The sequence below is a fragment of the Cryptotermes secundus genome, unplaced genomic scaffold, assembly GCF_002891405.2.
Source record: "Cryptotermes secundus unplaced genomic scaffold, Csec_1.0 scaffold295, whole genome shotgun sequence".
Lineage (NCBI taxonomy): Eukaryota > Metazoa > Arthropoda > Insecta > Blattodea > Kalotermitidae > Cryptotermes > Cryptotermes secundus.
The window spans coordinates 299,362-312,867 of NW_019729213.1; the positions used below are offsets into that span (position 1 = coordinate 299,362).

Consider the following 13,506-nt stretch of genomic DNA (forward strand, 5'->3'; position numbering starts at 1 on the left):
CCTACACTGTGTTAATATTGATCACACTTGCATGACAAGGTATGTGATATCTTGGTCAGTCACTGTGAATTTAATGAAGTAAGGTAAATAAAAAGTGTAATATTGCATACTTAACAGTGACCATGAACTAATTTGAGTTAAGTTTATTTATATTTTTCTTTAATGTACAATTTGATCGCTGTCTTTTCATTATAACTTTTATAAAATTAACACATCAGATTCAGAGATCATGTGTTAGGTAAGGTCTTGGAAGGTAAACAATTGAAAATAATTAAATCTAAATTAGCAGAGCATCTTCTGATTTCAGAATTTGTTTTGTTTAACCAGTTGTCTGCTTCATAATTCATTCAACATTCTGAATTTTCATTATGTTGAAGTTTTATGGTAATAAACATTTTTTATACAACACAGTAATTTATCAATTCTAATTATATGCACACATTTAAAATACAGATCTTTAATAAATATATGTGTTTAGTACTATGATATCTAAACCCAAAATGTCTTTCCTTAAGTTTCAGAAAATTATATAATTTATTTGTCCTCTATGCAGTGAAACTAGCAGACTTATAAAGAGATACATAATTCTGAATTTATACATTGGATCCCTGTGGACAGAATCTTATAATCTGCGGCAGAAGGGTTTCATGATCCGTAAATGTTATATTTCTTCACCAGAATCAACTTATCAGTTTAAGGTCTACAATATGAAAGTACCTTTTAATACATAGTGTTTGTTTCATTGAAATTTAGAGAAAAAGTTTTATTTTTGCTAACATTCTCAGTATGTAATGGTTATGGTAATGATTTTTTCTGTAGTTGTCATGTTGATAAGAAGATAATGCCATGGTTCAGTCTGCAGGAGAATGGTGTGTTAGCAGTAATAATAGTTTGATGTGTGTCAGTGATGGAAATTAATATGGAGATAAAATGCTATGGCATGGCTGGGATTTTTTTAAGGGTTCTTAATTTCAAGAAGTCATTAGTATGTAGTAAGCATTATGGGACTGCTTCCAGCTGGGCTCTGATTTTCCATGTTTCCATCACTGTTAACTAAATGCCGTAGTTTTTAATGTTTGATCTCTCTCGTTTGTTTTCCATATCTGATGGTGGTTGTCACCCTGTATCTAGGATGGTTTTATTAACACAATTAATAAGGTAAAAACTCACATAGTCATTTACCTATAAGTTGTACGATATTTATTTTCTTTTTGTGCAAAAAAGAAGCTTTTGGTGGTGGAAAGTGCATGACTCCTTGATTGTACAACACAAATGTAAATACATAATATTTATGTAGACTATTAACTACCCCAGATAAATTGTTTACAACTATTATTCTGGACTTGTTCATAATCTGGCTTCCTTTAAACCACTATGTTTTGCAAAATGATAGTTCTTAACAGTGTCACATAATCGATAACAAATTTTGAACTTAATTTGTCGCAGACAGGTTCCATGCAGAATTATAATCTTGAAAGAAACTGGCACTGTAACATTCAGGAAGATGATAATTTTTAGATTCTTACAGTCACATAATAAATGAAATGTAATTGCAGTGGAAACCTATGAACACCTGACCCAAGAATGCTGTGTCACATTCAGAGTTACTAATTCTAATTTTCATGGTTTCATTCTTACACTATTACATTACAGTATAAAAATTTCCTCACTGTGAATCTGCAAAGGCAGATCCTTTATATTTATAATTCTTGTGTGTAATTTTTGTTAGTGAAAAGGTACACATAGTTAGCATTAACTGCCAAAGAGAGGCTGGCAGATTAAGTTCATTTCACCCATTTTATCAAACACCATGTAAATTGAGAAGGAAAGATTTGCTTGCACTAAAATATTCTCAGTAAATCAGCTGCATTGAAGTTGAGTTAAAAACCAATGTTTTGGAGACTTGTTCCCAGTGTTGGNCAGAAATGGGAAAATATATACATTAGTTCTTCTGAAGATGGCCACAGCAGATTCTCACAAATTATCAGGAACTTTCTAGCAGACTACACCATGTCACATCCCAGAAGACTGTAATCTCCATGTTCACTGCCACAATAATATAAAATTTCATGTAGTGTTATTATCCAATAAGAATTGCAGTCAGGAAGAAATGTAGTTTTGCCTTTGTCTGATAATTTTGTTTTGTGTTTATAGCAAAAGAATATATTTGAACATATCCAGTGCTGAAAGACATTAATACAGGTTTCCACTGCTTTCAGAATTTGTTAGAGAACATGTCTTATCTTTCTACATGTGCAGTGCTGTTTCCTAAAGTTGTTGTTCAACACATAAATCGCAGAACACTTAGCATCCATATCAGTAATCATACATATAGCTCGCTGTTGGGTTTTAATTTCCTCATACTGTACAGATACTGACTTGGTACAGGACTAATACACCTCTATGCAGTAGGATTTGGTTGCACATGCCATTACCCATTCATCTGGCTTTGTTTGAGCATTTCTTCAACACCCAACATCCACTGTAGACATCTGCAGTCCTCATTACACATGTGTAAGAAACATTTTGTATTGCACAACTTAACTACTGTAATTTTACCATACTATCCATTGTTACATGCCTATTTAAAGAGGTGTTGATATTTCAGTCTGTGAATATTTTTACAGTGGTAGACACTGCTACCATTAAATGGTGGGAGATAAACATGATATTTCATATTCACCGCTGTGCAATCAGAAATTTAACAACTGATGTAAGAAATTCCTTTGTGATATCTTAACTCAGATGTTTGCATATAGTTATTTGATACAGTAACTGAATTGCAACGCAGTTACATCATGTTATTACATAAACTATTTATTGTGTACATACTAAAGAATAAATAAATGTTCATTTATGTAAAAAAATGCTTAAACATTAAAACATTTAATCACTAAACATTCAAAATGTTTTTCATTGATTTGAATGTTAACTTCAGTATTTATTTTGAACCACAAGACATTCCAGTGCACATGTGACAATTAAATTTGATCATAAGGCAAGGAAGGGCACACAGCTTAACTTTCATGAATCCATGGCACTGAAAAATAGTTATTGAAACAAATATGTTTTGGTTGATGAAATAAAAGAATAATGTAAACATAAATCCAGTTCTTACACAATATATAAGCAGACAAGGTCATGAGTTGAAACATTGCCAAGGTATTGCATGTGTCGCATTCAGAATTGTGGGATTCCGTATTTAGGAGAAAGAAACAGTTTTATTTGATTAGGCAGCTTAGTATCCATATTAAAATATTATCTCTGAGTTTGAGGAAAGAATGTGAATTACAGGGACATATTTAAAAAGAATGCGCACAGGAAAATAAGTAGGTGTAGTAAGCAATACATTAATTATATTGTGTAACTGGTTGCCCAGTATTGTTAGGGTAGTATAAGAGATGGAGGTGAAGATTTATGGCAAGTGGGGTGACAGGAAGTGAATATGGAATTTTGATGAGGAAATCTATGTGATAAAACTGCATGAAAGGCCAAAAGAATATGGTTGATAGTCGTAGGAATGTAGGTTGTGTGGATGGAAGTAGGCTGAAACTGATTTGGGATCATATCTGTTAGTATTTTTGGAACAAGGAGTGTTGAACCTTTGGATTGCTACCAGAGAAGTGGTTAGATGATTAGTTACTTAATTGGTCAGTAAAAGTCTATATATTATTGAAAAATGGAATGTTAAAACTCAAAGTAACTTGGTGGTGGTTGTAATGTTGGTGGAAATTGTTCATTTCAGTTATTTGAGTGTTTTACAACAGCAAGAAATCAATAAAACAACACGTTTATTTAATTTTGTTGTATTTTATAATTAAAATAATCAGTCGATTATTAGAAATGTTACATTTTTAATTAAAATGGTCATTTAATCTTTATATTTTTAGATAGCCCTTCATGAAAATATGCAGATTCATTCTGTGATATCAGAATATTAGGTTTATCCCTTTTTACCGACTTCATAGGTTATAAGAGAAACAGTTTCTTACTGTTTTGTTTCGTTTAACTAAAATTTCTAATACATACTGTCAGCATTCAAAACTCTCAAAATTGTACACAACTAATGCAGAAGAAACAGGCCACAACTTTATATAGATTCATACATGTGTACAATCTTGAAGTCATGTTGTGTTGTGTGTGTCTTGTCCCTAGTGTCTGGTTTTGATGGTACAATTTTCTTAGTATGTGGGCACTGAGAGAAGAAAATTGAACATTAGAAACCAGAGAATAATGTTTAATAGAACCAGCCTTCTTGCAGACTTTTAACACATTGCTTATGACAAAAAATTAATGTATTTTTTGACTCTGAGATGGGACATCTTCCCAGAAGCAAGTTTTAAGGAAGAATACTATGTCATTTTATTGCTTGAAGATTATGGTCTTCTGGGATGTGATGCCATGTAATGTGGTGGATAGGTACCAACATTTTGAAGGAACCTACTGCCTTCATCTTCTGTCTAGAAGAGAGTTTGGTACATATCTGCCAAACTATACAGTATCACAACCCAGAAGATCATAATCCTAATATTCACTACTATGAGAAAACAGAAATACAAATGTATATTTATGCACATTGTCATTATTTCTGTTACTCCTAGGAGGAACATAAGGCATCCACAAAGTGCCACCATTGGACCCTATTCTTGACCAGTTTTTTAACTTCATTTTATATTTTGCCTTCATTTAGAGCTTTCTCTTCTATTGTTTTCCTCCACGTTCTTCTTGGTCTTTTTCTACTTCTGCATGATATATATATATATATATAAATTTGCAAGAGATTCATAAGTCCAGACAGTCATTTTTCTGTTAGCATGTTTCAGAAGAGTGAACAAAAATATGTGCAAGAGAATTTTACCTAGCTAGAAAGGGAAGTGAATTAGAAGAGAATTTGTATTCTAACCCACTTCATTGATTAAACCAAACGAATTGTTGAATTTCTAATCTTGATCATGGATTGGCTACAGAGAACTTACCGTCAAAATCGTTAGGGAGAAAAATGAAAGGGAACAAAAGTGTTTCCTTTGTTTTTCTGTTACATAAAGAATAAGCAAATTATTATATTAGTAAAAGTACAAAGGTAAAATTTGAGTATTAGCAATGAGGAGCTCAAAAATATGTCTGCGTAAAACTTTTCTTCTGAACTGTGTCTCTGAAACAAATGTGAGAAATAAAAATGCTTACGTTCAAGTATATTTCAAGAAAGGTGTTAGGGTTTTCAGACTCTGAAACAGGATAATTTAAAATGAAATATGATTAGAATTTTATGTTCATTATGTAATATAATACCTAGGAGAAAATTAAACTCAGAATAAATCATTTCCATTTAGGCAAGGGAAAAATTTGACTCAGCATATAAAAAATATTCAACACAGTAAACCAGATAATATTTTTGTACTGTTGGAAATGTATACTATGACTTTCTTTTTAATTGTTAATGCCATGGTACATAGGGCCTATTGCAGTCCAAATTCCAGCTTGATAGTTTGCTTGATGATCATACTGTGGTAAATCATCCTTCTGTGGTAGGAATTCCTAGAACTAGAAGGTGTATTTAAATTTATTGTTAAAATCCTTTGTAAATATTTGCAGTAAACCAAATTCATAATTTAAAATGAACAAAAGAGTACATTTGATATAACCAGTGATTTCAAATAAATGAATAAACATTTATTTTCATGCTTTTACTTTTGTAAGGGTTTTGACATATTTTCAGCTTTGAAATTAATTATGAAATTCAGATTTTTGTTCCTGCTTGTATAGTACCAGAATTATAGTTAAACTTACACAAGGGGAGAGTAATAAATAGATAATACAGTTGTTTTCCCCTCAGATCCTGATTTTTATATTTTAATTTCATCAGCGGTTCCTGAATTTTAGTTTCTTCTAAAAAAGTTGTGCACACATGTGAGTAACATATGAATGCTGTTTGCATATTCATTTTGTATGCATTTTGGTTGGGTGTAATGGTGAGAATGGAGTGTACTTTTGCATGTTAAACTATGTTCTTGCATGTTGCACTGCATGTGCTTGTCACAAGCAAATGCTGGGAAACAGAAATTTGCACAGTACATATGTTCGCTATTAATTATGTGTGTGTCTGTAATTCTGTTTAAAAAGAGAGAGAAAGCAGATGAATTATCGAATTAATTAATTAATTTCTGTAAACATATAATGTAGAAATAGATGTGGAGTTTTTTCCTGAGCCTTTATGGGTTTATGTTTTTATTATAACTGTGAATAGTTAAATTTACTTTGTCTTGATAATTTTTTTGGTCATAAAAATGTCAAGAAGTTTATAGTCTTCAACAACATGTAGTTCAGAGAGAGCCTGGTGTTTTGGAGTAAGATATTTCCCCCTGCCTCCTGCTGGTTTCTTGCTGTGCTTACTATTTGACCCTGAAGATGGAGGTGGTATGTTCATCCATAACATCACATTTCTTCTAAACTACATCTCAGAAGACCCTACTCCTCATAATCACTGCTGTGAAAACCTTAAATCTGACATAAAACTGTCAGTTTTTCATTTATGTAATGGCAGACTGTACTCTTACTTCAGGATGTGATTCTTTTAAGTGGGTTATGATTAAAACCCACGGGAGAGAAACGGGTTTGAAAAACTGCATCTCTTTGTTACAAATAATAATGTTTATTATTATTATTATTATTATTATTATTATTATTATTATTACTATTTATTTCATCCANAACAAGCAGTCCATGTCAGCACTTATTAAATAATTCTTGAAGAGAATAGAAGACATTACACAACAAATAATTCTTAAGTTTCGTCTTAAAAGCATCAAAATCATATGTCATAGGCAACAAGTGTGGTGAATATTTGCAGTGAAAGAGCCTAACTGACAATATAGATAAATTATTTTATAATTCTATAGAGAAGTTGCATCCCTCTAAACAGATGGTTGTCTGAACATACTGCATTTAAAAAATGGCAGTAGAGTTTGATTGTTAAGCATAATTCACTTATACAAACTTTTAATTATGATATTGTGTGATAGGTGATCTTCAGCCAAAGTTCAGATCTGATGGAACGCCAGTCAAGTATGGCATCATCAACAGAAGAAGTATCAGGCCCAATGAATGATCTCTCTGGTGGGTCTCGGCGTGATGAGGGTGCAACTGAGCAGTTTGGTGTATTCAAGGACTTTGACTTCCTTGAATATGAGAGTGAAAGTGTCGAGGTAAGGATTAATTGTATGTTTGGAACGTTTTTATACTTGATGATACAAATAAGGAAGATATTATTTTAGAGAAGTGTACACATAGAAGTAGAGAATAAAAAAAAAAGGTATATTCTGTTGCCAAACGCTATTTATTCATGATAGGAAAAGGGGAGATCACAAACAGGTCTATTCTCATAAATCTGTTAGCAAACTGGATGGAATGTTATTCCTTTCTGTCATAACTTATTTATTAAAACATTAGACTTATAGTAAGATTTTTTTTCTTATAGCTTCACCATTGCAGAAAACCCATAGATCTTTCCTCAAAATATTTCCAAAGAAAACGAACATGTTTGCATATACAGAGATATGGTTTTATGTCTTGTTCATTCTATACCTTATATTTTTCTTCTGAAGTGCCCCCCTTTATTCCAGTTTCAGTAACAAACTCTGTGGAGCACAGGCGAGCAAGAGGAGCTAATAGTTGCTTAGCTAGTCTTGAAATTTCCCTTGTTTATGGAATTGGAGCATACATTATTGTGTTTACATGAGCCCACCCTAGACTCTGTCCTAAGCCAAATGAATACAGTTCAGGTCCTGTTTCTCTAAGATCTGTTTTAAAATGATCCTCCCGTCCATGTCTAGGTCTCCACAATTGTCTCTGCTCTTCAGGTTTCCCAACTAGAATTTTGTATTTATTTCTGGATATGTAATCTATCAAAATGACTTCAATAATACAAATGAAATAAAACTCCAGGTAAGGAATTGTAAGAGATCGAAATATCTATTAAATTTTGTACATCATGAGGTTCCTCTTGAGTGTAGTATAGTAGTTCGATTTCTTAGTCTCCTCATAATCATTCTTGTAATCATTATATGTACTTTCCAGATCACAGTTCAAAAATGTTGACCTTAAGTTCTTTTAGCAGAACACAAAAGGAAGAATTGTTGGCATGTAGAATAGAGTTTATCTATTTAAATTTTTGTGTTGGTGGAATAAAATGAGGTGAGCTGAATTATAAAAATTTTCAGAAGTCCTGCTTTTAGTGTCATTATGAACCTGAATCTTAATACACTCTGAAACTTTCATTGTATTTGTAATATATTTGGTGTTCATTGTAGGGTGAGAGTACAGACAATTTCAACTGGGGTGTGAGGCGGAGACCTTTGAGTGATGGAGAAACAGAAAGGGAACCAAGTCTTCGCCAACTGGAAGAAAGTCTGAGTGAGAAAACACCTGTTTTAGGAAAGAGAAAGGTATGTTGCAGAAGCAGCTGTCAGTTTTTCTTCATGAAACATTACTGTTCAAATAGGTGTGTGCACCACCTATTGATTATATAGTCAACAAATTTATTTAAATAAGAGACTGCATGCTGAGGAAATTTTAAATCTGTAACCTACAATGAAAAGGATTTCTTCTTTCAGCCACGAGGTGTGGCTGAGGAATCTTCAGATGATGAAGTAGGTTCTGAATCTCCATTGGATGAAGTGGCTGTTGCCCCAGAGTTTGGTGGCAGTTCTGCAGCAGGAAGTGGAGTTTATCCACCATCTTCACTCAGTTTGCATGAACATCGGACTCGCCATGACTCAGGGACACGCTCAGATACATCGTACGTATTATTATGATGTCACATCATATGGTAGTCAAATTTGTTATACAGTACTGTAACTATTACTGATTCTCCTTTATCTCATTGTATTTTTGAAATTGCTTCATATAGTTTGTGCAGTTTATGAGAATTTCCCCAAGACTGATATCACTTGTCGGTTTTATGCACATTAAATTTAATAAATCGTTAAATATTGAATAGCTAATCCCATTTTGAATTTTATATTACGAGTAAAATTTATATTGAGACATTTTGGTTTTTCTTGAATGTTTGTGACATTTAATCATATCAGTTTCTGTCAACTTTGTTCTGTTCAGTGGTTCAAGTACTGGTGACCTGGGAGATGTAACTCCATGCAATGCATCTCCAAATCTCTCGGCTCTCATGGCTTTCCGACCAATTGCACGAGATGATACTGAGGAAATGTGGAGACTTCAAATTCAGTCCCTTCTCAACCAGATTCCAGCTTCTCCTATAGAACTGTTTCAGTTATTGCATCGGCTTATTAAGGTGAATGATGTTTTTAGTCCTTTTATCTGCTTAATCTTAATGGCGTGGAAGTTATCTCCTGCAGATATAAAATTATTTGACAGTAATATTGTATCGCAACATCCTGTTGTACTCTTCCACTTATAAATCTTATTTTACAGTCTTATCTGCAACTGTTTATTTACTTAATAGTTTAATATTTTTAAGTTCTAAATTTTAAACTTTTAAGTTAATAAATAGTTGCACGTAAGATTGTAAAAAAGATTTATAATATTATTTGACATTGTTAGCTGTAAGAAAACAATGCCTTGTTCTTTGTTCTGAAAAATGCTTTGTTTCTTCATCAATGAAATAAACTTCAGGGTTTCTGTTAGATTTAATCCACAGGAAAGATTTTATTACCTGAATGAAGCTGAAATTCATGGCATGTCAAAATGTTGATTGTAAATGCCAGAAATTCTGTACTTACATTTAAGAATGTGTGGGTTTTTTATCTACCATTGTAGGATGGTTATACAAATTGAAATGTTTTTACTTTTAGAAATCTATAGAAAATGATGATAAAAGACTTGTGTGAACATGCAGTAAATGTAAAACTTCTCAGTGCCAGTGATTGAATCATGTTTGGGATGTGATGCCATGTAGCCTGGTAGAAGTTTTGTGACCTTCAGGGGAAATGTGAAGTCAGAGGCAGTATGATCATCTGAAACAATAGCCAACTTCTACTGGACTACATGACATATTCCAGAAGATAATGTTCTTTGTGTTATTCTGTAATTCTGTATAAACAGTTGTGCTTACATAGCTAATAAACAAATGACAAGCTGAATGCTGCAGGTAAGAATAACTGTCAATTTGGTATTTTCTTTCAGGATGTGAGCAGCAAAACTGTATCCCTGACTCAAGAAGCTTCTCAGTATCTCTCTGGAAGTGCAGCTGTAACAACTTCACAGGGGGCAGCACTGTTAGGATCACGACTACTTGTTGTTACAGAACTGCTTTCAACTCAGACAGAGCCACCGCATGTGTGGATCAGCCCCAATGTAGTCGCTAGTCCTCGTCTTACTGAGGCCCTCAGGTTTGGGATGTTGGAGATACAGGAACATTGGGAGACTTACCTAGACAGGAAGGACCATGTAGCAGAGGTATTGTACGAATGGGAATAAATGATATCTGCATACATATTTCTTGTGCATATCACGTCATTGAAGAAGTTAATGTGAGTTTTACATATTTAGTATTTCCACTGTCACTCAATAGTCACATGTACATAGCATTCTGCCGCATTAACGTGTTTGCAGTGTATTGATGCTGTGAAGACAACTGTGAAGCTAAACTTGCTTGGAGAGAATCAGTCTGAGCTGGGCAATGAGGAGCTGATTCTAGATCTGGGACGAGCTCTCTACAAGCTGCACTTCCAGTTATTACTACTCATTGAAGCTTCCAACAAGATGGTGGCTGCTCTCACAGCAGTAGCTCATAACAATCAAGTACTGCAATTTTCTAATGAATTACTTATATTACTCCAGGGATAATTATTATTTATGTTTTTAAAATCTCAAGTCCATTCGTGTTGTGTCACTAATAATGTTTTCTTTTTATCTTCTAAATGCTGACTACAAACTTTATGAAAAATAGCTCCCACATTTAAAGTAAGCACTGTTAAAGAAATACTGTCTTCTCCTTCCATAAATATCTCTCTGAACTCTTTATAAGTAATTAGTCATCCATGTTCAGTAATGTTTGTATTTGTTAGTAGAGCATTCCCAGTGAGTAATTTTTAAGAAGTATGTTGTTAATTAGAGTTAATTAGAGTCAGTGAGCAGAGGAATATCCTACATGAAATAAGAAAACAGAAGGCTAATTGAATTGATAACGTTTTACGCAGAAACTGCCTTCTAAAAGAAGTTACTGAAGGAAAGATAGAGGGGCAGATAGAAGTGACAAGAAGGCGAGGAAGAAGACGTAAGAAGATGCTGGATGACCTTGGGGACAGAAGAGGATACTGTCATTTGAAGAAGAAAGCTCTAGATCGCATTAAGTGGAGGAATTGTTTTGAAAGAGACTGTGGACCTGTCGTCTGACAGATTACTGATGATGATGTTGTTGCTGTTGATTTGCAAATAAACTGATAACATTTTTAAAAGATGCACTATCAAAAATAAAGTGGCAGCTATGGGTACTGTAAGGTGACACATCTTTCCTTTGAATCTTTCAAAAAAATTCTTACGAAGTTTGCCATTAATGTTCTATGTTGAAAATGTAAGGAAGAGCAACACTAAATCCATTGAAGATCTTGTAAAATATCTATGTTTCAATAATTTTCTACAAAGTAATTTCTTGCTCTGAGAATAGCTGGCCATACACATGTTTTTATCTGTATTCTTGAACCGTAGCAGAGAAATCTAAGGTTAGAGCCTGTGGTGAATCAAAATTGTTGTTGGTCACCAATGTGCAGTACAGATCTAGAGGTTAAAACCATGGATTTAATATGCTCTAAGTAATACCTTGAGTTTAATGGATGAAAAGGCTTACCATTGGCTAAAGAATTTTCCTGCAGTTTTCTTGTTAGTGAGGAAGTTATACAGGTGTATCAAAACTCAATGGCAAAACTTCAGGAACAGACTCCTCATATAGAGAGAAGAAAAAAGTGTATTACAACATGGGTCCAGAAATGCATAAATACAGAGTTATCCGAGCATGTAATTTATAGAGTGCACGCTGACACATCCTGTTTGCCGGAATAAAAATGCGAGACACCGGTTACAATTGTTACACAAGTAATCATGTTGCAAATCAATTTGATGTGGGCCTGAATACCTCTAGGACGCGCAGATGATATCCTGTCGTCTCCAGTGAAGTAGCTGTATCTGTATCTGTATCCGAAAGTTGTGTATGACGTCTGTTATCTGTGATTATTAAGTGTTGTTTCCAGCCTGCTGTGAAGTGATACGTAATGTACACAAACGAAGAACTCGCAAGCATGCATTACATGTATGGTTTGGTGGATGGTAATGCTTTGGACGCACATCTCTTGTATCAGGAACGCTACCCAATGCACAGATTGCCAGACCGAAAGACATTTGAAGGAATCCATCACCGCCTATGCGAACACGGGAGTTTCACACGTCCACCAGGCACAGGTGGACGGCCAAGAAGTTGGGTTCCACATGATTTGACAGAAATTCAGAAATGGCAAGCTGTGCCTGATTTGTTCGATCGATGGGGCTGGGAAGTGCTGTACCATCCACCCCGGACTTAAGCCCCTGTGACTTCAACTTGATTCCTAAGATGAAGGAACCAGTTCATGGCATTTGCTTCAGAACTGTTCCAGAGATTCTTCAGGCAGTAGACCGCTTCATTTGAACTATCAACACAACAGGTACTGCTAAAGGTATCTTACGACTTCCACATCACTGGCAACAGGTTGTACACAATGCTGGTGGCTACATTGAAGGACAGTAAAACTTCGAATCGTGCATCTATTTTGTATCAGTTGTAAATAAATAGTTGCCACTATTAAAGTTCCAACCCTCATATAAAATTTGGTAAGTCAGATAGTTCCTGAGTGATGAGATGACAAAGCAGAGAAATCTCTTTTCTTTATGTATCTTGAAAACTGTAAGACTTCCTGAAAAAGGTATTAAGCATAGAATGTGTGTTTGAGTTTTCTGTACAGCTTCTGTTCAAAATACGAGTATAAAATAAATTTAGCGAGTTCCACACTCCTTATGCTCAAGATATATCTAGAGACATGTAAGTCTTTGTGTAAAGTGTCCATTATTTTTGTCTGATTTTAAACAAAATTTAAAGAAAACTGCAGTATCAGAGTTAATGAAAATCCTTTCAGTGGTTCTTAAGTTCTTACATGCAGACAGACAGACATAATAAAGGTAATACGAACATTTTTGTAGCTTCTGTTGTGAACATGTGAAAGATGCAAACTTAGACATTTTAATAACCTGAGCATATCCCTTCTCCTGAAGCAGCTAGTACCACTGCCTGTGGTTGATCATAAGTTGTAATTTATCTGAGTTGAAATAAGCTATGAAAATAGAATGAAACAAATCACCTCTCTGATCCAAACCATCACAGTTCTAAAGGCATATGTATCTGGAGAGCTTGGTTTAAAAGCTGTGGTTAAAGTCTATAGAACAAGTCTGAATGGATCCAGGCTGGCATGGTGCTTACCCATGCAGACAAAGTCGTCATCCCGGTTTTGG

At 34.1% G+C, this 13,506-nt stretch overlaps 1 protein-coding gene across 1 annotated transcript in view; it reads left to right on the forward strand.

The window, feature by feature from the left end:
* Positions 1-13,506, forward strand: part of LOC111865391 (protein furry) — a 284,199-nt gene that overhangs the window by 262,174 nt on the left and 8,519 nt on the right. Inside the window, exons 46-51 of the mRNA XM_023853369.2 lie at positions 7,020-7,202; positions 8,307-8,441; positions 8,610-8,794; positions 9,112-9,304; positions 10,156-10,428; positions 10,585-10,773. Of these exons, the coding sequence (XP_023709137.1) occupies positions 7,020-7,202; positions 8,307-8,441; positions 8,610-8,794; positions 9,112-9,304; positions 10,156-10,428; positions 10,585-10,773 (1,158 nt within the window). The remainder of the gene's footprint in view (positions 1-7,019; positions 7,203-8,306; positions 8,442-8,609; positions 8,795-9,111; positions 9,305-10,155; positions 10,429-10,584; positions 10,774-13,506) is intronic.